General features: G+C 62.7%; 2 protein-coding genes across 2 annotated transcripts; one reads left to right on the plus strand and one right to left on the minus strand.

The window, feature by feature from the left end:
• Nucleotides 1–420: 420 nt before the first annotated feature.
• Nucleotides 421–3058, minus strand: FNDC11 (fibronectin type III domain containing 11). The gene is given in 3 exon segments (XM_055266090.2): nucleotides 421–501; nucleotides 504–1435; nucleotides 2849–3058. Coding segments are annotated over 2 exon segments (969 nt in total). The 5' UTR covers nucleotides 1426–1435; nucleotides 2849–3058; the 3' UTR covers nucleotides 421–454.
• A 4905-nt stretch (nucleotides 3059–7963) lies between these two features.
• On the plus strand, nucleotides 7964–18433 carry SRMS (src-related kinase lacking C-terminal regulatory tyrosine and N-terminal myristylation sites). The gene is given in 9 exon segments (XM_055266087.2): nucleotides 7964–9795; nucleotides 9798–9930; nucleotides 12486–12607; nucleotides 13370–13536; nucleotides 14289–14430; nucleotides 14550–14708; nucleotides 15252–15433; nucleotides 15527–15683; nucleotides 15868–18433. Coding segments are annotated over 9 exon segments (1464 nt in total). The 5' UTR covers nucleotides 7964–9575; the 3' UTR covers nucleotides 16050–18433.
• The last annotated feature ends 287 nt before the right edge of the window (nucleotides 18434–18720 follow it).

An 18720-nucleotide genomic window follows, 5' to 3' on the forward strand; every position in this document is an offset into this window, starting at 1 on the left:
CTTGGCATGTTTTGAGCCAGGAAAAACACTGGTGGCTGCTGCCTTTAAAACATAAATAGGTTTGGGGCCGGGCGCGGTGGCTCAAGCCTGTAATCCCAGCACTTTGGGAGGCCGAGGCGGGTGGATCACGAGGTCAGGAGATCGAGACCATCCTGGCTAACACAGTGAAACCCCGTCTCTACTAAAAAATACAAAAAATTAGCCGGGCGTGCTGGCGGGCGCCTGTGGTCCCAGCTACTCGGGAGGCTGAGGCAGGAGAATGGCGTGAACCCAGGAGGTGGAGGTTGTGGTGAGCCGAGATCGCACCACTGCACTCCAGCCTGGGGGACAGAGAAAGACTCCGTCTCAAAAAAAACAAAACAAACAAAAAAAAAAAACAAAAAAAAAACATAAATAGGTTTGTTTCTTTAATTCCGTATGTGCGTTTACACTCCTCTTTATTAGTGCATAAATATTAGAAAATCATCTCTCGGACAGAGTGGCTGAGGGCGGGCCCCTCCAGGGCTCTGGCTTCGTCTGCAGGGTGAGGCTGTCCCTCCAGGGCTCGTACACCAGCGTGGAGGTCTCAGCCCTCTTGATGGTGAACTTGTAGGAACGGTTGGGCAGCAGGTTTCGGACGTCAAAGGTGCAGGCAGCCACGGGGATGACGCCACACTGGGCGCACTCCTGCTGCGTCCGCGGGTCCAGCAGCCTGAAGCGCAGCTCATACTGCTCCGACGTGGCCGGCTGGATGGCGACGAACCAGCGCAGCCGGGCCCAGTCCTGGTGGGCCGCCGACTCCTTCCGGTCAAACACGACGGGCATCTTGGTGCCCAGCATGAGCCAGATGTGCGGGATCTTGGCGGCACTGACCTCAGACACCAGGCGGTGCTTGACGTGCAGCCGCCCCGGCACCATCATGGTCAGGAAGCTGTCCATGACGGCCGACACGTCCGCCAGCCGCCGCTCCACCAGCGCCCAGTCGGCCAGGAAGGGCCGAGGGTCTGGCGACTGGAGCAGGGCGTCCAGCTCAGCGCGGCCGTGGTCGAGCTGCTCCAGCAGGTCCCCGAGCAGCAGGAGCTGGATCTTGGTCTGAGCTGTGCCCACCTTCTTCATGCGCTGGAACTTCCGGGGGTCGATGAGCTGGAACACGGCGCTAGGCAGCATCAGCGGGTTCTGGTCGCCCAGGGCCAGGTGCTTGGGCAGGACCTCGATGTAGTAGGAGCACTTACGCAGCAGCTGCATGCGGGCGTGGTGGCGCTTGAGCAGGTGAGGGCTCAGGTCCGAGGTCAGGAACTCACGCAGGGCATTGCGGCGCTCGGTGTAGGTCCTCCACGCCTCCGGCTCCAGCAGCTGTTGGTCATCTGCCTCCTCCGGGTCCAGGAAGGACTGGGGATTGCCCAGCTTCATCTTGTCCAGGCCCAGGCCTGCCACGTGGGAGCTCATTATCCGGGAGCTGTGGGGAGGGCTGGGTGTCAGCTGCCAGGCAGGCTGGCCTCCCCCGGGCTGTGGCACGTTCGGGGGATGGATTCAGCTCACTGACCCCATGCTGGGCCTCTGTCCTTCCTCGGGAGCACAACTCACTGGGAAGAGGCTGCCTGGAGGGCTGGATGGGCAGGCTACAGATCTGGACACAGTTTATGCTGAGGAGCAAAAACCTCTACTGACAACCAGTGGCCTGCGGGACAGCACAGGGAAGAACTAGGACTGTGGGCTTCTGGCCAGAACGGCCAGGGCAGAAACCCCAGCCCTGACCTGTGGTCTGCAAGGGCCCCAGGTCCTAGCCCTGCTGCTGAAAGGGGTTGCCGGCACCCCTCAGGGCCGTGGAGAGGGGACGGTGTGGTCCTAAGCAGCACGGGACCCCCCTTGGGGACATTCGTGGGCCATCCTCCCGATCCAGTTCTCCCTGGGGGAGCTGCACGCCTCACTGCAGTTGTAGAGCAGAGACAGGCCTCACCAAAGACTAGGCCAGCTGGCCGCTCAGCATGGGAGGAGGGCGGCCAGGCCTGGGCCCAGAGGAGCAGCCGTCCTCCCACGCTGTGGGCCCTCGCTGTGGACCTGGGATCCTGTCCCTGGTGAGCTCACGGACTCCGCAAGCAACACTCCATTTCCCAGATGGAGCCTGAGGCTAAGAAGCTTGGTTCTCGCTCTCATCCAGGGCTTGAGCCCAGTGCTGAGCCAAGTCTGACCCTCTGTCTGTGGGTGCACCGGCTGAGTGCAGCTGTGGCCCCAGGTTCTGCCGCAGCTCCCTGGAGAGCAAGCCGCACCCCTGGCTGCTGCCCCGGGCACCCAGCAACCCTGGAGATCTCAGGTTGTCACAGCCACTCGGGCCTTGGACGAACTTGGACGAACCGCAAATGAGAGCTAAGCAGTTGCTGAGTTCCCCAAGGCCACGCAGGTACGTGGTGAAGCCATATCTGCCTCACGCCCAAAAGGGCAACCCCTGACCTTCCCGGGGCATTGGGGCGAGAACAGGCCCCTGGGGACAGCAGGGAGTGTGTCTGGGGTGAGGTGCCAGCTGAGAGCAGGACCCTAGGCCTAAGCCCTGCTCTGGCTGGAGGCTGGGGCGGACTTCACGGCTGCTCTGGCTGGAGGCTGGGGCGGATTTCACCGCTGGAGGGAAACGGTGCCTCTGTGACGTGTGAGGGATGTTTTCCAGTCTCCAGCAGCTGCCCAGGTGGAAAACCCAGAGGAGCTGGTCGCGAACACGGGAAGGTGGTTCTGAGCCCCTTGCTGCTTCCTACACACCCCTGGTCCCAAGCCCGCTTCCCTGAAACCACCTGAGAGCCCGCACTCTACCCCCTCCACCACACTCCCCTTGGCTCCCCTGGCCGGGCCCACCTCCCCGGCCGCTCTGCCTGCCCCTTACCTTCTCGAGACCCCCAGCCCTCCTCTCCCGGCCCCCGCCGCCGCCGCCCCAGGCCCGCGCCCACTTGCCCTGCCTCCGAAGCGGCGCGCGGACTTCTCAGAGCCCAGCCTCCCTCCGCACTCCGCGGGTTGCCCAGGGGCCTTTGTGACTCTGCGGCCCGGGGGCGGGGCGGGGTGGGGACCCAGGACCCCGAGCCGAGTGATCTTCCATCCGCTTTGCTTCCTGGGGAGCCCCAGACTTCTGGGGGCCCGCGTCCCCGACTTGGGGGCCACCGCGGGTGGCTGGTCCAAGAGCCGAGGTGCAAGTGGGGTTCCCGTCTCGGAGCCCTTCCGCGGGCACAGCACTCCCCACGCACCCCCGGCTTCCGGCGGGGCGCAGGAGCCTCGGGTGACTGGGAGGGAGTTCCTGCTCAATCCCCCACCCCCGGTCCGAGCGCACTCCTCGGGAATCCCTCGGAGGAATTTGGGAGAGAGGCAGGGACCGGTGAGCTGACGGATGGACCACCCAGTGCCTGGACAGAGAAGAGGGGCGGCTCCGCCCGCCGCTGGCTCCGCCCAGCAATGCCTCGTTCATTACAGATGCCGCCCATTACAGGTTCCTCCCACCACGGGCTCCCCCCACCACGGGCTCCCCCCACCGCAGGCCCCTCAACCACAGGCTCCTCCCACCACGGGCTCCTCCCACCATGGGCTCCCCCCGCAACGGCCCCTCCCATCACAGGCTCCTCCCAGTGCAGGCTCCTCCCACCACAGGCTCCTCCTACCACGGGCTCCCCCCTTGCGACGGCCCCTCCCACCACAGGCTCCTCCCAGCACAGGCTCCTCCCACCACGGGCTCCCCCCACCACGGCCCCTCCCACCACAGGCTCCTCCCACTACAGGCCCCTCCCACCACAGGCTCTTCCCAGCACAGGCTCCTCCCACCACGGGCTCCCCGCATCACGGCCCCGCCCGCCACAGGCTCCTCCCAGTACAGGCTCCCCCCACCACAGGCTCCTCCCACTACAGGCTCCTCCCACCACGGGCGCCTTCCACCTGGAGCCGCCCAAGCTCAGGCCCCAACCTGACTCTGGGTAAATGGGGTCTCCATAGCTCCAGGGAGCCCCGCAGAGGAGCTCTGAGGCCATCTGGTCCCGTTTGTATCCGTTCAGTTGGGCTCAGGGTCTCTGGGATCCCCCGCTTCCCCCACAGCACACCCCAGTTAGCTGGGGGGGCTCCTGGGGTCACAATCTCAGACACCCCAAGGTGCCCCTCCTTCACCTTCAGGAAGATGCTGGAGGAAGACACCCTTTCCATCCTCCTCACCTCCACCTCCACGGAGGTCGGTGCTGGGGCCTCTTCCAGGATAGGCGTCTTTGAGCCCCTACCAGGCTGTTCTGTAACCTGAGCCTCCCCCCTCCTCCTGGTGACCCCACCCTGGAAGAGCTTTCCCTTGGTGCATGGAGGCCCCAGGGGTTAGGCCTGGCAGGAAGTGGGTGGGTGTGGGTGGCCTTTTTTTTGAGATAGCGTCTTGCTCTGTCACCCATGCTGCAGTCTCCGCCCCCGGGGCTCAAGTGATCCTCCCACCTGGGTCTTTCTGATCCTTCGGGATTACAGGTGTGAGCCCCGCACCCAATCCTGCTGGGTGCTGTTTCTGCCCTGCCCTCCCTGCCTGGGCTGGAACTCAATAAATGCCAGCTATTGTTATTGTTGTTATTTAGGGCTCCAGGAGACAAAGCCAGGTTGTTTGGAGAAGGGGGAGCTGTCTGACTCCGAGGGTTGGGAAGCAGTAGGAGTTAGACCCCTTATCCCCAGCCCTGCAGCCCATTGACAGATAAGCGGGGTGGGGGCAGAGCAGCCTCCCCTTCTCTTTTGGGGCCAGGCAGGTCCTGGGTGTCTCCCCTCTCCTGGGCTCCACCCTACCCCCTTTCTTTCAATTTCTGATTTCTAATCTAATTTTTTAAAGTTAAACTTTTGGCCAGGCTCGGTGGCTCAGGCCCATAATCTCAGCACTTTGAGAAGCCAAGGTGAGAGAATCCCTTGAGGCCAGAAGTTTGAGTCCAGCCTGGGCAACATAGGGAGACCCCTGTCTCTATAAATAATTTGAAAAATTAGCTGGGTGTGGTGGTGTGCACCTGTGGTCTCAGCTACTTGGAAGGCTGAGGCTGGAGGATCACCTGAGCCTGGAAGGATGAGGCTGCAGTGAGCCAAGACGGTGCCACTGCACTCCAGCCTGGGTAACAGGGAGACCCTGTCTCTAAAAAGAATAATAATGGCTGGGCACAGTGGCTTACGCCTATAATCTCAGCACTTTGGGAGGCCAAGGTGAGCAGATCACCTGACGTCAGGAGTTCGAGACCAGCCTGGCCAACATAGTGAGACCCAGTCTCTACTAACAATACGAAAATTAGCTGGACGTGATTGAGACCACAGTGAAACCCCGTCTCTACTAAAAATACAAAAAATTAGCTGGGAGCGGTGGCAGGCGCCTGTAGTCCCAGCTTCTTGGGAGGCTGAGGCAGGAGAATGGCGTGAACCCGGAAGGCGGAGCTTGCAGTGAGCTGAGATCACGCCACTGCACTCCAGCCTGGGCAACAGAGCGAGACTCCATCTCAAAAAAAAAAAAAAAAAAAAAAAAATTAGCTGGACGTGGTGGCGGGCACCTATAGTCCCAGCTACTTGGATGCCTGAGGCAGAAGAATCGCTTGAACCCAGGAGGTGGAGGTTGCAGTGAGCCGAGATTGTGCCACTGCACTCCAGCCTGGGTGCAGTAAGACAGAGACCTGTCTCAAAAATAATAATAATAATAAAGTTAAACTTTTAATTTTAAGATAATTATAGATTCACCTGCAGTTGTAAGAAGTAACACAAAGGTCCTGTTACCCTCTACCCAGCGTCCCCAGTGGTAGCATCTTGCAAGACTGCAGTGCAGAATCACACCAGGACCTTGACGTCGATACAGACGCAGGGCAGTGCCACCCCCATGGGACCCTGACATGTTCCTTACGGCCACGCTGCTCCCTCCCACCCCTCCCTAGCCCTGCAACCACTCATCTCTCTGGCTCTGTCTGGTCATTTCAAGAATGTCCTATCAGTGCGGGCTTTCAGTATGAAGCCTTGGGACTGGCTTCTTGGGTTCAGCATAGTCCTCTCTGTGCAGGGTCAACAGTCACTCCTGTTCACTGCTGGGCACCAAGGGCCAGTTTGTGCTCAGTCTTGCTCAACCCTGTTTGTGGCCACCAGGGCATGGGCAGTGAACACTTTGGATCTGTTGTCCCTGGTGGACGGAGCTTCCCTGGGCCCTGAGGATGGTGAAGCCTGGGGGTAGTGGTGCCAGTCATGGGGGAGAGAATGCACCCTGACCACTGAGACCCTCAGAGCTGTGCCCTCCAGATGCATAAATCTGGGTGAGGGTGGCCTGAGGCGGCAGAGCTCCTGCCGCCAGCCTCCATCTGAGCACCAGGAAGGGCCCTGCACCCCGTCCTCCTGGTCTGTGTCCTCACTGCCATCGTGAGCTCAGTGCTCTTACAGATGGGGAAACTGAGGCACAGGGCGGTTCAGCACTGTGCCCAAGGTCATGTGGCCAGTGGGTCTGAGAGCAGGATTCCAGCCCTGGTCTCTTTTTTTTTTGAGATGGAGTCTCACTCAGCCGCCCAGCCTGGAGTACAGGGGCGCGACGATCTCGGCTCACTGCAACCACCGTCTCCCAGATTCAAGTGATGCTCCCGTCTCAGCCTCCTGAGTAGCTGGGATTACAGGTGCCCGCCATCATGCCTGACTAATTTTTGTATTTTAGTGGAGAAGGGGTTTCCCATGTTGCCCAGCTGGTCTTGAACTCCTGACCTCAGGTGATGCACCCGCCTTGGCCTCCCAAAGTGCTGTGATTACAGGTGTGAGCCACCGTGCCCGGCCTTTTCTTTTTAAAAAAAGTAGAGATGAAGGTCTCACTATGTTGCCCAGGCTGGTCTTGAACCCTTGGGCTCAAGCGATCCTCCTGCTTGGCTTCCCCAAATGCTGGTATTACAGGAGTGAGCCGCCTCACCCGGCCAAGCCCCAGACTTCTGACCCCATCCAGAGTGATCCTGTATCCAGGCCCCTTTCCTCACTCCCCTCTGTGCCACCCACCCGGTTAGGGCTGAGGGAGGAGGTGAGGTCATGGGGGAGGGCACAGCAGGCAGGGAAGGGGCCGCTGACACGGACATCTGGCAGGGGCCCTACGCTGGGCTGTGTTGCGCCTGGTGGGTGAGGTGAGGAAGGGGTGGACGGGCGGGCACGACTTGGAGGGCAGCCGGACAGGGCAGCTGGGCCTGCGGGGCCGGGGATTCTGAGGACCACGGGGGAGGAGCTGGATGAAGCTGGCCTTGGCTGCCTGCCGACCACACTCACCCTGGCATGTGTGCGCTGCAAGGAGGGGGAAAATGGGGCGGACGTGGGGAGCTGATCTATGGGCCTGTGGGGTGGTGGGGGTGAGACACACCAGGGCAGAGGCCCAGCGGGGTCCTAACCCTGATGGCCAGGCCTGCCTCTGGCTCCGGCTGGGCGTGGAATGTGCTGAGTCCTATGCCACGATCCCGTGGCTCTAAGGGACAGGGAGTGTCTGGGAGGAATCTGCATTCAGTGCCCTGAACACCTGACCCTGGTGTGGTGAGCACAGGAGCCTTCCACCACCTCAGGAGGCCTCCCTGGGGCTCTGCGGCCTTGGCGTTCTAGGAGGGAAGAGTCACGTCCTAGGGAGGATTTAGGAGAGCTGGTAGCCACAACTGTAGTCCTAGCACTGTGGGAGGCAGGAGGATCGCTTGAGGCCAAGAGTTCAAAACCAGCCTAGGCAACATAGTGAGAGCCCATCTCTACAAATAATAAAAAATTTACCTGGGCATGGTGGCGCATACCTGTAGTCCGGCAGGAGGATGGCTTGAGCCCAGGAGACTGAGGCTGCAGTGAGCCGTGATGGTGCCACTGCCCTCCAGCCTGGGCGACAGAGTGAGACCCTGTTTCCAAAAAAAAAAAGTAAAAGAAAAAAAACTGGTGGGAAAAAGCCTCACCTGCACGTGAAAAGGCGGCGGTGGTGGGGGAGGAGACGGCGTGGGGGAGGAGAAGGCGCGGGGAGTGGGGGGAAGGAGAAGGCCCCAAGGGCGGGGCACCGGGGGCGGGAGAAGACGGCGGCAGGGGCGGGAGGAGAAGGCTCTGGGGCCCCTCGAAGGCCACCCCCAGTGTAGTTTTTACAATTCTCCACATTTCTCAACACCCCCCACCCCTAGCAGGACGCCTCTCTGGTGCAGAGCCTGCCCTGAGCCTGGTGATGTCCAGCCTCCCAGGGCCCCTGCTGGCTCCAGGCTGTCAGCCCGGACACAGCTTGGCCCCTGGGGTGCCCTGAGAGCCAGGCCACGGGTGTCACTGCCACCCCACAATGCACACACCAGTCCCCAGATGTGAGGTTGCCGAGAAGCCCATCTGTGGCTCCAGGGAGGCAGGTGTGAGAGGGGCTTGTCATTGGCTGGACACTGGTCACGCCTATTGGAGGGATGCATTCAGCCACACGCAGGAAGTGGGGGCATGGATGTGTGTGAGATGTGGGGAAGGGGCGTGAGGCTCCACGAAGGCCACCCAGGTGCTGAAGGGGCTGCTGGGGGAGGCCGGCGGGAGGAGCGAGAGACTGCAGATAGCCTCACCCCACCCCCCCTGCCTCAGGACCTGGTGGGGAGGCGGGAGGAGCGAGAGACTGCAGATGGCCCCCACCCCATCCTCCTGCCTCAGGACCCTGGACCACGCTGCTGGGTTTTGCTGGGATTTGCTCCCCTAGTCCTGCCCCGATCTGGGGACCTGCCCGGGCAGGCAGAGTTTGCTTCAGCATGCGGGGGCTTGGCACTGTCCAGGGAGAGGGTGGGAGGTCCCCAGCCAGGGACTCGCCCGCTGCCCCTTCCCCGTGTGCTCATCCCCCTGAACTGGGGCCAGGCGTCCGCAGCCTCCACTTCTCCGCAGTGGCCCTTGGGTATGGCCTGGGCATTGACTGACCCAGAAGCCGGTCATTGGGCAGCGTGGGGCATCTGGCTGCCTGGCCTGTGGCTGAGCTCCCTGCAATCAGCATTTCGTTTTACTGCATGAAAGCCAGAGTGCTGAGAGCCCCTCACTCGCCTGTCCTCGCCTTCGCTGAAGAGGCCGGAGGCTCAGCGCCTGGTGCAGGGTTAATGATGTTAAAATATCTGGCCAACATTTAAATAAGCAGGCAATTTTTCACCTAAGCGCAGCTCAGGCTTGGCAACCACTGCAGGTGCTGAACAGAAGCGCCTCTCCGTGGATCCCTCACTTCTCCGTGGGCACGGGCGGCTGCTGGACTGTGGTGCCCTTGGGCATGGGCCGGGCCTGACTGGGCAGAGCCATTCCGCCTGCCTGGGCCTTGCAGAGGGCGGGAGAGAGGCTGGCCCTGTCCGCTCCGCCCTCCTTAGGCCCCTCCTGGAGCCCGCCCCCACCCCAGCCCAAGCTGCCCTCGGGGAGGGGACCGTGCGCTCCAGACGCCGAGGAGGTCGAGCACAGGAGGTGCAGTCGTCCACCCTGCGCCCCACCCAGCCTGAACGCCAGCCCGGATGCCAGTGGGAACCATGTGCCTCCTGGATCCAGGGGACCTCTGAGTGACCGCAGGGCCGGGGTCCCCTGTCGCCCCACGGCCGGTGCAGGGAGGGCTGGACACCAGGTCCCACTGGCCCTGCCAGTTCCTCCTCTGGGCCCTTAGCCCAGCGCGGTGACCCCGGGGGATGGAGCACTTCCTCAGGAGGCGGCTGGCCTTCCTGTCCTTCTTCTGGGACAAGATCTGGCCAGCGGGCGGTGAGCCAGACCACGGCACCCCCGGGTCCCTGGACCCCGACGCCAACCCAGTGCCCGCACTCCCCGCCGAGCCTTGCAGCCCCTTCTCTCAGCTCTTCCTTGTGCTCTATGACTTCACGGCGCGGTGTGGCGGGGAGCTGAGTGTCCGCCGCGGGACAGGCTCTGCGCCCTCGAGGAGGGGAGCGGCTACATCTTCGCGCGCAGGCTCTCGGGCCAGCCCAGCGCCGGGCTCGTGCCCATCACCCACGTGGCCAAGGCCTCTCCTGAGACGCTCTCAGACCAACCGTGAGTACCTCGGCCTCGGAGTCAGAGCCTGCCTCGCCCCCGGCTAGGGAGTCTGGAACAATGGCAGGATTTTGAGTTGGAAATCGCATGTCCGTGGCTATCTGTTCATTCATTCGTTCATCCATGCATTCGTTCAGGACAGCTGATGGGCCCTGGGCCGGCAGGTGCGGTAGGAAAACAGCTGTGTCCACTGTTCGCTGCCGAGAGGGAGAGGAGGCTCCGGCAGGCGTGGTCAGGTCCCGGGCGGGGGACATCAGCTGCACCACCTGGGCACCCAGCGGGTGGTTCCTCCAGGACCCTGCCTGGCTGGCCAGGCCCTCCCGCCCTCACACAGGGAGTCCAGTGTTCATGGAGCAGTCACTGCAGGGGGCAGGGGCTGGGAGGCACCAGATGACACAGGGGCCAATGCTCCAGGAGCTCTGGGTGAGGGCAGGTGAGCAGGGGCTGCGGAAGCGCCTAGTCCAGATGCCCCAATGCGGCTGCTCTGAGTGGCTGCCTTGGTCCGGCATCCAGCTGGGCAAGGCCTGAGCCCTGGAGACCTCCAGGATCAGCCTTGCTCAGCGCCACTTCCAGCCTCCTGGGGGCCCCTTGGCACTCGCACATCGTCCTGGGGGTTTCATGGGGTGGGTGAAGCCGGAGTCACAGGAAGGTGCCTTCTGAGGGGCCCCAGGCCCTCACCCCACACCTGCCCCACTTGCCCTGAGCAGTGGTTGGGGGGCAAGCAGCCTTTGTGATGGGAAGGGGCTCACAGTCACCCCACGTGTGGAGAACAGACTCCTTCAGCAGTTCCTGGAGGGCAGGGCTAGGGGTGGAGCAGGGCTGTCCATAGGCAAAGCTAATGACTATTTGCCTAGGCTGGAGGTTAAAAGACTAACCACAATCAGGTGTCATTAGCTCCAGACACCTGGCCCCATGCCCCAGGGAGAGACCTCAGGCACATCCCCTGCATCTCAGGATCCGCACAGGGGCCCACCTCTGACCCCCAAGCCCTGATGCGGGCTTCAGAGGAGGCTGGTGATGTGTTGGGGAAACACCTGTGTCTCATCCCCACACCCCACAGTGCTGGGAGGGACCTGAGTCCCCTTACACGTGAGAGGGTGGCCTCTCCCTGCTAGCAGACCCCAGAAGGCAGGGGCCCTGGCTGCAGGAGGAGCTCCAGGGACACAGCGTCCATGGAGCCAGCGCCTCAGGCCGCCGCCTCTCTGTCCCGGTCCCACACCTCTTCCTGTCTCCATCTTCATTCCCTTCAACCTCAGCCCAGCCCCACGGCCCTGGCCAGGTCGGTTTCTATTCCTGCTGCCCCCATTGCCCCCCAGGTCCCCGGGGCAGGAGTGCCAGACTGTGTCCTCCGTCTTGCCCAGTTCCAGCAGCCACGTCTGCCCAGGATGGCACGGCCGTGCCCCAGCCCGAATCTCGTGTGGACTCTGAGGCCCGCCTCGGGTCCTCTCCTAGTCCCGCTCGCCCGGTGGTTTCAGCCCCGCCCTGACACCCGGCTCACTCTGCTTCCTCCTTCTGTTGCTTACAGGGTGTGCCCTGGGGCGGGGGAGTGGCAGGCATCCCTCTCCAGGTCCCAGGAAGCTCCAGGAAGTGGGAGGCTCCAGGGTGGGAAGCTGAGTCAGGTGTGGAGTCCCCACCTTGGACTTCAGCAGCAGAGACATGCAGACGGGTGGGGCCGGGAGCAGTTCTGTCTTCCTTCCAAGGATGCCTCTGGCTCTCGGGAATGAGTAGATGTGACCTGGTGGCGGCCCACCTGGACAGGGGAGCCCCAGCCAGCCCCTCTCCCAACACCCGGTGTGGGCTCCTCGTGTGTGGGCATCTGAGGAGTGGGCACCTGGGAGCTCCCTGCCACCATGCCACTGTGTTCAGAGAGGTCTCACCTGCACCTGGCTTTTCGGAGGGGGTGTCTGTGTGGACACAGGCCAGTGGGCTTGGGGCCGTCCTGTACTGGGCACAACTCTCTAGCGTGGGATGCAGGATGCTTTGAACGTTCGCACAGCAACCTCCCTGCAGCCGCCCACTGGCTGCCCCTCCTGACCTCCTGCCCAGCCTGGCTTAGGCCGCCTTCTCAGGACACAGCTCGCATGGGCCCCCTCCACTAACCAACTGCCTGAGGCAGGTGGGCCGTGCCCAGCCAGGTGGTGCCCGTGGCTCTGTACGGCCACATCGAGAGCCCAGCAGTGCTTCCGGGCAGCTCACCAGGCTGTCGGCTCCATGTCCACACAGGGGCTCAGTGAAGCTGAGTTTGGAGGCCTATGGCCTATGGCCAGGGCTGACTGTTAACCTGTGGCTGGGCCTGGCGGTCACGCCCAGCAGGGCTAATGGAGGGCCCACGGCCAAGGTAAGGACGCTCAGGGCTGAGCAGGAGGATGGGGCCAGCACTGGGGGCTGAGGCAGTGCAGACCTTGAGCTGGGACTCCAGCCCTGCCACCGGGTGGATCTTCTCCCTGAGAGGTGGTGGGACAGCTGGGCTCAGCCCTGCTGCCAGCATGGAGGACAGCATGTGGGGCCACTGGCTGAGGGGCCTGCAAGGTGACTGCCGCACCTGCTGTTTGCAGCTGGTACTTTAGCGGGGTCAGCCGGACCCAGGCACAGCAGCTGCTCCTCTCCCCACCCAGCGAACCAGGGGCCTTCCTCATCCGGCCCAGCGAGAGCAGCCTCGGGGGCTACTCACTGTCAGGTACCTGGGGCGGCCCCTCCTGCCTCTGTCCCCCACCAGGTCAGTGGCCCTTGACCTTGGGGTGGTTGGTCTCTACGCAGTGCTGGCTCCTGATTCACGCCCGGCGCCACTGAGGGCCCAACAGTAGATATGCTGGTCACCTCCTGCACTTGCTCACTCACCCATTTATTCGTTCATTCAATCATTCATCCACTCATTAATTCAATCACTGATTCACTTGTTCATTCCTCACTCACTAATTCACTCATTCATTCATCCATTCATCCACTCATTCATTCATTCCTCACTCACTAATTCACTCATTCATCTATTCATCCACTCATTTACTCGTTCGTTCATTCCTCACTAATTCACTCATTCATTCATTCACTCACTCACTCATTTATTCACTGATTTGTTCACTAGCTTATTCTTTCACTCATTTGTGTATTCGTTCATTCATTCATTCACTTTTCCTTCTTTCCTTCCTTATTCCTTCATTCATTCACTGACTCATGTACTCATTCATTCTACAAGTATTTATTAAGTGCCTACTCTGTGCACACCGTCAGCAGAAAAGCTCCAACCTGGGTCCCTCTCGCTGCCCTGCCCCAGCCTGTGGCTGCCCACACTCCCTCCTCCACACAGCTCTGACCATCTCAGGGTTCCCAGCTAGGTCTGAGCCAGACCCCTTAGGTGGGTTGTGGCCAGCATCCTCTGGGGTGGGAGGGTCGGGGCAGCTGGCAGCTGAGGCAGGGGTCTCCATCTCTGAACCCTTCCTAGTCAGGGCCCAGGCCAAGGTCTGCCACTACCGGGTCTCCATGGCAGCTGACGGCAGCCTGTACCTGCAGAAGGGACGGCTCTTTCCCGGCCTGGAGGGGCTGCTCACCTACTACAAGGCCAACTGGAAGCTGATCCAGAACCCCCTGCTGCAGCCCTGCGTGCCCCAGGTGGGCCTGTGCCTGCCAAGCTGCCCCACGCTGGGCCCGAGGCATGGCCCTGTTCTAGGTGCTCCTCCCCACCCCGTCACAAAGTCCCTGGGGCTGTCAGAGGAGCAGCTCCAGGGCCCTGCCCAGGCCTGGGAGCACCGGAGCATCCCAGGGGCTCCTGCACATGCTGCTCTCTGCGGGTGCCTCTGAGGGTGGTTGGGATTCCTGGGGTGCTGGGGGGCTGGGAGTGGGGAAAGGAGACCTGTAGCAGCGCCCAGCTCTGCAGGGGAGCAGCCAGGAGGGTGGGGCCAGTTTGGGGAAGGCACTCAAGGCTGCCCCAGGCCCCAAGGGCGGAAGCTGTGGGAGGAGACGCAGATCACAAGATGCTGCACCTGGGCTGGAGCCGCTGGATGCCGGGGACTGTCCCCGATGTGAGCCACCCTGCCGAGGGCCAGGGCAGCAGTCTGGTTTCTCTGGTCTCATAATGACAGCCTGGCCAGGGCCAGTAATGAGCATGTGTAGACGGATATCCGGCTGGGCAAAGGTGCCACTTAGGCCCCCAGAGCAATGAGCTCCACAGGGCTGGGCCGAGCCTCCAAGCCTGGCACCCACTCCCCTTTGTCCCGGCCAGGGTGGGGTGAGTGTGTGCTGGGGACAGGGGTGCCCACTGGAGGCCTGGTGTGGGGGGCTGTGCCTGGGACAGTGTTGACCAGCCTCCCTGTCCACCCTTCCTGGAGGGGGCGGGCAGGGCACTGAGCGCCCCCTCCCTGCAGAAGGCCCCTCGGCAGGACGCGTGGGAGCGGCCACACTCCGAATTCGCCCTTGGGAGGAAGCTGGGTGAAGGCTACTTTGGGGAGGTGTGGGAAGGCCTGTGGCTGGGCTCCCTGCCCGTGGCGATCAAGGTCATCAAGTCAGGTGAGGCCCCCGAGATCCTGCGCCACGGCCGGGCCCCGCACCCGCTGTCCAACCCTCAAGCCCCGGGGCAGTGATGTTCGTGGCGTGGGCCAGTCCTGGAGCCATACCCTCTCTCACAGCCGACATGAAGCTCACTGACCTCGCCAAGGAGATCCAGACGCTGAAGGGCCTGCGGCACGAGCGGCTCATCCGGCTGCATGCAGTGTGCTCGGGCGGGGAGTCTGTGTACATCATCACGGAGCTCATGCGCAAGGGAAACCTGCAAGTCTTCCTGGGCAGTGAGTCCCCTCCCTGCTGCCACGTGGCCCTGCCGCGCCTGCGACCGCCCCTTCCCTTCCAGCGCAGAACTGGACCTGCGGGGTTTCCAAGGTGAACCGGGCCTCTCTACCGGGAGCAGGTGGCCCCGGCTGCAGATCCCATCCCTGTCTGGTCTCCAGCCAACAGGGGCCTGGGGTCAGGTCTGGGCCAGGCCAGAGCCTTGTGGCTCCGGGGCTGGGGCTGGAGTTCGGGGGCGGCGGGGGGGTGCGGTCCCATCTGGGTCACCAGCCTCGGTCTAATGTGACGGGGACCCAGCCCAGCCTCTGGCTCTTCTCTGCTGCAGTCTTTGTTAGGGGCCTGGGCCAGCTGCCGGGTCACCGTGGTGAGTACAGGACCCTCCCTCTGTCTCACTTGGAGCTTCCTGCGGCCTTAGTCGGCCACGCCATCCTCACCACGTCTTAGAGATGAGGAGGCTGAGGCATGGGGGAAGGTGACATGGGTGGACGCTGGCCTCACCGGCCATTGGCCCCGTGCCCTGAAAGGCCCTGCGCTGTCTCCTGCAGCCCCCGAGGGCCAGGCCCTGCGTCTGCCGCCGCTCCTGCACTTTGCCTGCCAGGTGGCTGAGGGCATGAACTACCTGGAGGAGCAGCGCATCGTGCACCGGGACTTGGCCGCCAGGAACGTGCTCGTGGACGATGGCCTGGCCTGCAAGGTGGCTGACTTTGGCCTGGCCTGGCTGCTCAAGGTCAGCGGAGGCTCTGGGCCGCTGACTGCTCGAGGGGGTGGGTGAGGGGACCCCGGCCCACCTGCCCTACCAGGGGCCTTCCCTCGCCCCCAGGACGACATCTGCTCCCCAAGCAGCAGCTCCAGGATCCCGGTCAAGTGGACAGTGCCTGAGGCGGCCAATTATTGCGTCTTCTCCCAGAAGTCGGACGTCTGGTCCTTTGGCATTCTGCTGTACGAGGTTTTCACCTATGGCCAGTGTCCCTACAAAGGTGCGTCCCCAGGCAGCCAGAGGGAGGAGGCAGGCTCTGCCTGGGAGTCACTGGCCCCCTGGACGCTGTCGGCAGGGGGTTGGAGGGTCTGGCCAAGGGCAGGCAGGTGACATGGGGGGCTACAGGAGGCCTCCATAGAGACCCCCAGGCAGAATCGAGGCAGCTCTTGCCCCACGCCTCCCAGGGATGACCAACCACGAGACGCTGCAGCAGATCATGCGAGGGTACCGGCTGCTGCGCCCGGCTGCCTGCCCGGCGGAGGTCTATGTGCTCATGCTGGAGTGCTGGAGGAGCAGCCCTGAGGCACGGCCTTCCTTCGCCACGCTGCAGGAGAAGCTGCATGCCATCCACAGATGCCACCCCTGAGTCCTCACGTGACCCAAGGCTCCGCGCTCCAGCCAGGCCAGCCCCTCCTCCCTGCAGAGCGTCAACTCGAAGGGATGCCGGTCGGCTGGACCGAGGAGCCTCTGGCTGTGGGCCTCAGGCCCTGGCGTGCACACGTGTTTGTGCACCAGGCAGACGTGCAGACGGAGGGCTGGGGCTGACGTTCTCTGTGCAGTGTGACTCGTGCAGACGGTGGAGGGTCGTGCAGATGGTGGAGGATCATGCAGACGGTGGAGGGCTGACATTCCCTGTGCAGTGTGACTCGTGCAGACGGTGGAGGGCTGACGTTCCCTGTGCAGTGTGATACGTGTCCCTGGCATCTCAAGAGAGACAACAGCACAGGAAGGTGGGGAGAAGCCTCGGAGGCTCTGGGTGCGGAACCCTGAGCCCCGTGTGTCTCCTGTCTGGGTCCCCTGGACTCCCTCCCAGGGTCAAGAGCCAAAGGCCCAGTTCTCTCTCTAGTCCCAGCTTGGGTATGTGGAAGTGACCAGTGCTGGCTCCCAGGCAGACCGTGGTGTTGACCCCACTGGGTGCGTGGTATGTAGGCACGGGGTGGCACCGTCACCTGCCCCTCACAGACACGCTGGCGGCCTGTGCACAAACCCACTCACACACACAGCACTCAGTAAGCCGGGACTGACCCACTCAGACACGTGCACAGGCTCACATCACACACAGGCTCAGCCCCCCAAACCCAGACCCAGGAGCTGGAGCGTGGGGGTCTACGTGGCTAGAAAATGCAGGTTGGAGCGGCCCCCATGCGGCCCAGACCCCCAGCCCAGGACATCATGGTGCCCAGACAGTGTGAGCCCCAGGGTCATCGGCAGGAGCTGCCTGAGCTGCCAATTCCATCTCCCTGGGCTGGTTCCAGGTGGCACAGGAAGGGTGGGCTGGGAGGCTTGGTGGCCTGGGAGCTGCCCTTGGAAGCTATTTCCAGGGGCCTCAGGGTGGGCCGTGGGGGATTTGGAGTCTTCTGGTTGTGCAGGGTCAGGCAGGGTCGGCTGGGGGCTCGGAGGTAGATGCCATGGTGTGCTGGGCAGCGACTGGTTCAGGAAGCCTCTGGGCATGAGTCCTCAGGGGTCACCAAGGCAGGGGAGGCAGGGATGTGCAGGGTTGGCCCTCGTTCTCCCCACATCTGGCTCAGGGAAGCTTCTGCTCAGGTGTTTGTGAAACACATCAAGAAGCAAGGGGGCCGGCGGGGTCTGTCTGCGGTCCCTGGAGACCCTGCCCCCACCCTCCTGGGAGCCCAGGTTGGCAGCTGTGCCCAGAAGGCTTTTGGGGACAGAAAGTTTGGAGACAAGTTCAGGCCTGACTGAGTTCCTTGTCCCCTAGAGTTAGGGTCAGCTCTGCACCTGCTGAGCCAATATGCTGATGACCACTGTCCACAGGCCCCGGCCAAAGCCTGGCTCAGGAGGGAGCTAAGAGATGAGACTCCCGTGTGCAAAGACAGGTGACCCGGGGAGGGAAGAGGCCGCTCGGAGCCTCAGAGAACAGAGGCAGTGCAGGGGCTTCCTGGGGCCCGTGAGCAGGAGGAACAAGGCCAAGCAGAGGGAAGCAGCAGGAACCAGGACCCCTGCAGATGGTGGAGGCAAGAGGCTTTATCTGAGCCTTTGGGACCCTGGCCAGCTGCCCAGCTCCATCTGCATGGGAGAACCTAGGGGAGGGGCTGGCTCTGGTACCTGGGCCCACTGAGGCCTTGAGCTGAGCTTCCGGTTCTGGCACGTCCCCAGCACAGCAGCCTGGGGGATCCTCTGGCACAGAAGGCCTCGCTCTCTGTGCTTTCTGCAGCTGCCACTGGGATTAAGGGGACCAGGTATGTCTGTGGCACCTGTGCCCTCCCAGGCATCTCACCAGCCACCAGCTGAACAGGTTTGGTGCTCCTGGGTATCCGGGAGGGGCCGGGACATTCCTGCCTCCTGGTGTGGCTTAGACTGAACGTCCTGCACGACTGAACTCAGGGATACTCGAGGCTTCCTGGACACAGACTCACGGGCCCGGAGGCCCAAGGCTCGAGGACACCGGGTTGGTGTCAGAGCTGGTGGGCTCTGAGGGACGCTGCCCGGCCAGATGCCCCGGCGCCCTCCTTCCGCATTCCCCACCCCCCACATCCCCTCGGCCGACCAACCCCAGACAGAGCTGGGAGGGCCTGAGGGACACTGCCCAGCCCAGCACCCGCTGCCCCTCCCCACCTTGGTCAGCGCTGAGCTGGGCTGCCCAGAAATCTATGAACCTGTTAAATAATCCAGATTATTGTTCTTAATCTCAAAACAATGAGTGGAAGGTGCCATTATTTCTCTTTGCAATAAAAATAAAAGTTCAAATATGCAGAGTTTGGGGACTTTCCCTACCACTCCTTGCAGACTGAATTTCCCTTCCCACCCCTTCCTGCCCCCTTGTGGCTGCCGGTCCAGGTCCCTGGGTTGGAGCTCCCTGGTGGACACAGTAGGGTCAGCGGGAGGGTGGGGCAGGGAGGGGGTGTCTCGAGTCTCAGGGGCTGGGGGGCAGGTGGCCGTCGGGTGCAGGTGGGGGTCACAGCAGGCCTCACTGAGGCATGAGTCAGGAGAGGGGAGGCGAGCTGGAAGGGGAAGGGGTCATGCAGGCTGGGCAGGAGGAGGCAGAGGCTAGAGGCGGGAGGGGCTGCCTGGGCGGGAGC

Source organism: Symphalangus syndactylus, chromosome 24 (genome assembly GCF_028878055.3).
Source record: "Symphalangus syndactylus isolate Jambi chromosome 24, NHGRI_mSymSyn1-v2.1_pri, whole genome shotgun sequence".
NCBI lineage: Eukaryota > Metazoa > Chordata > Mammalia > Primates > Hylobatidae > Symphalangus > Symphalangus syndactylus.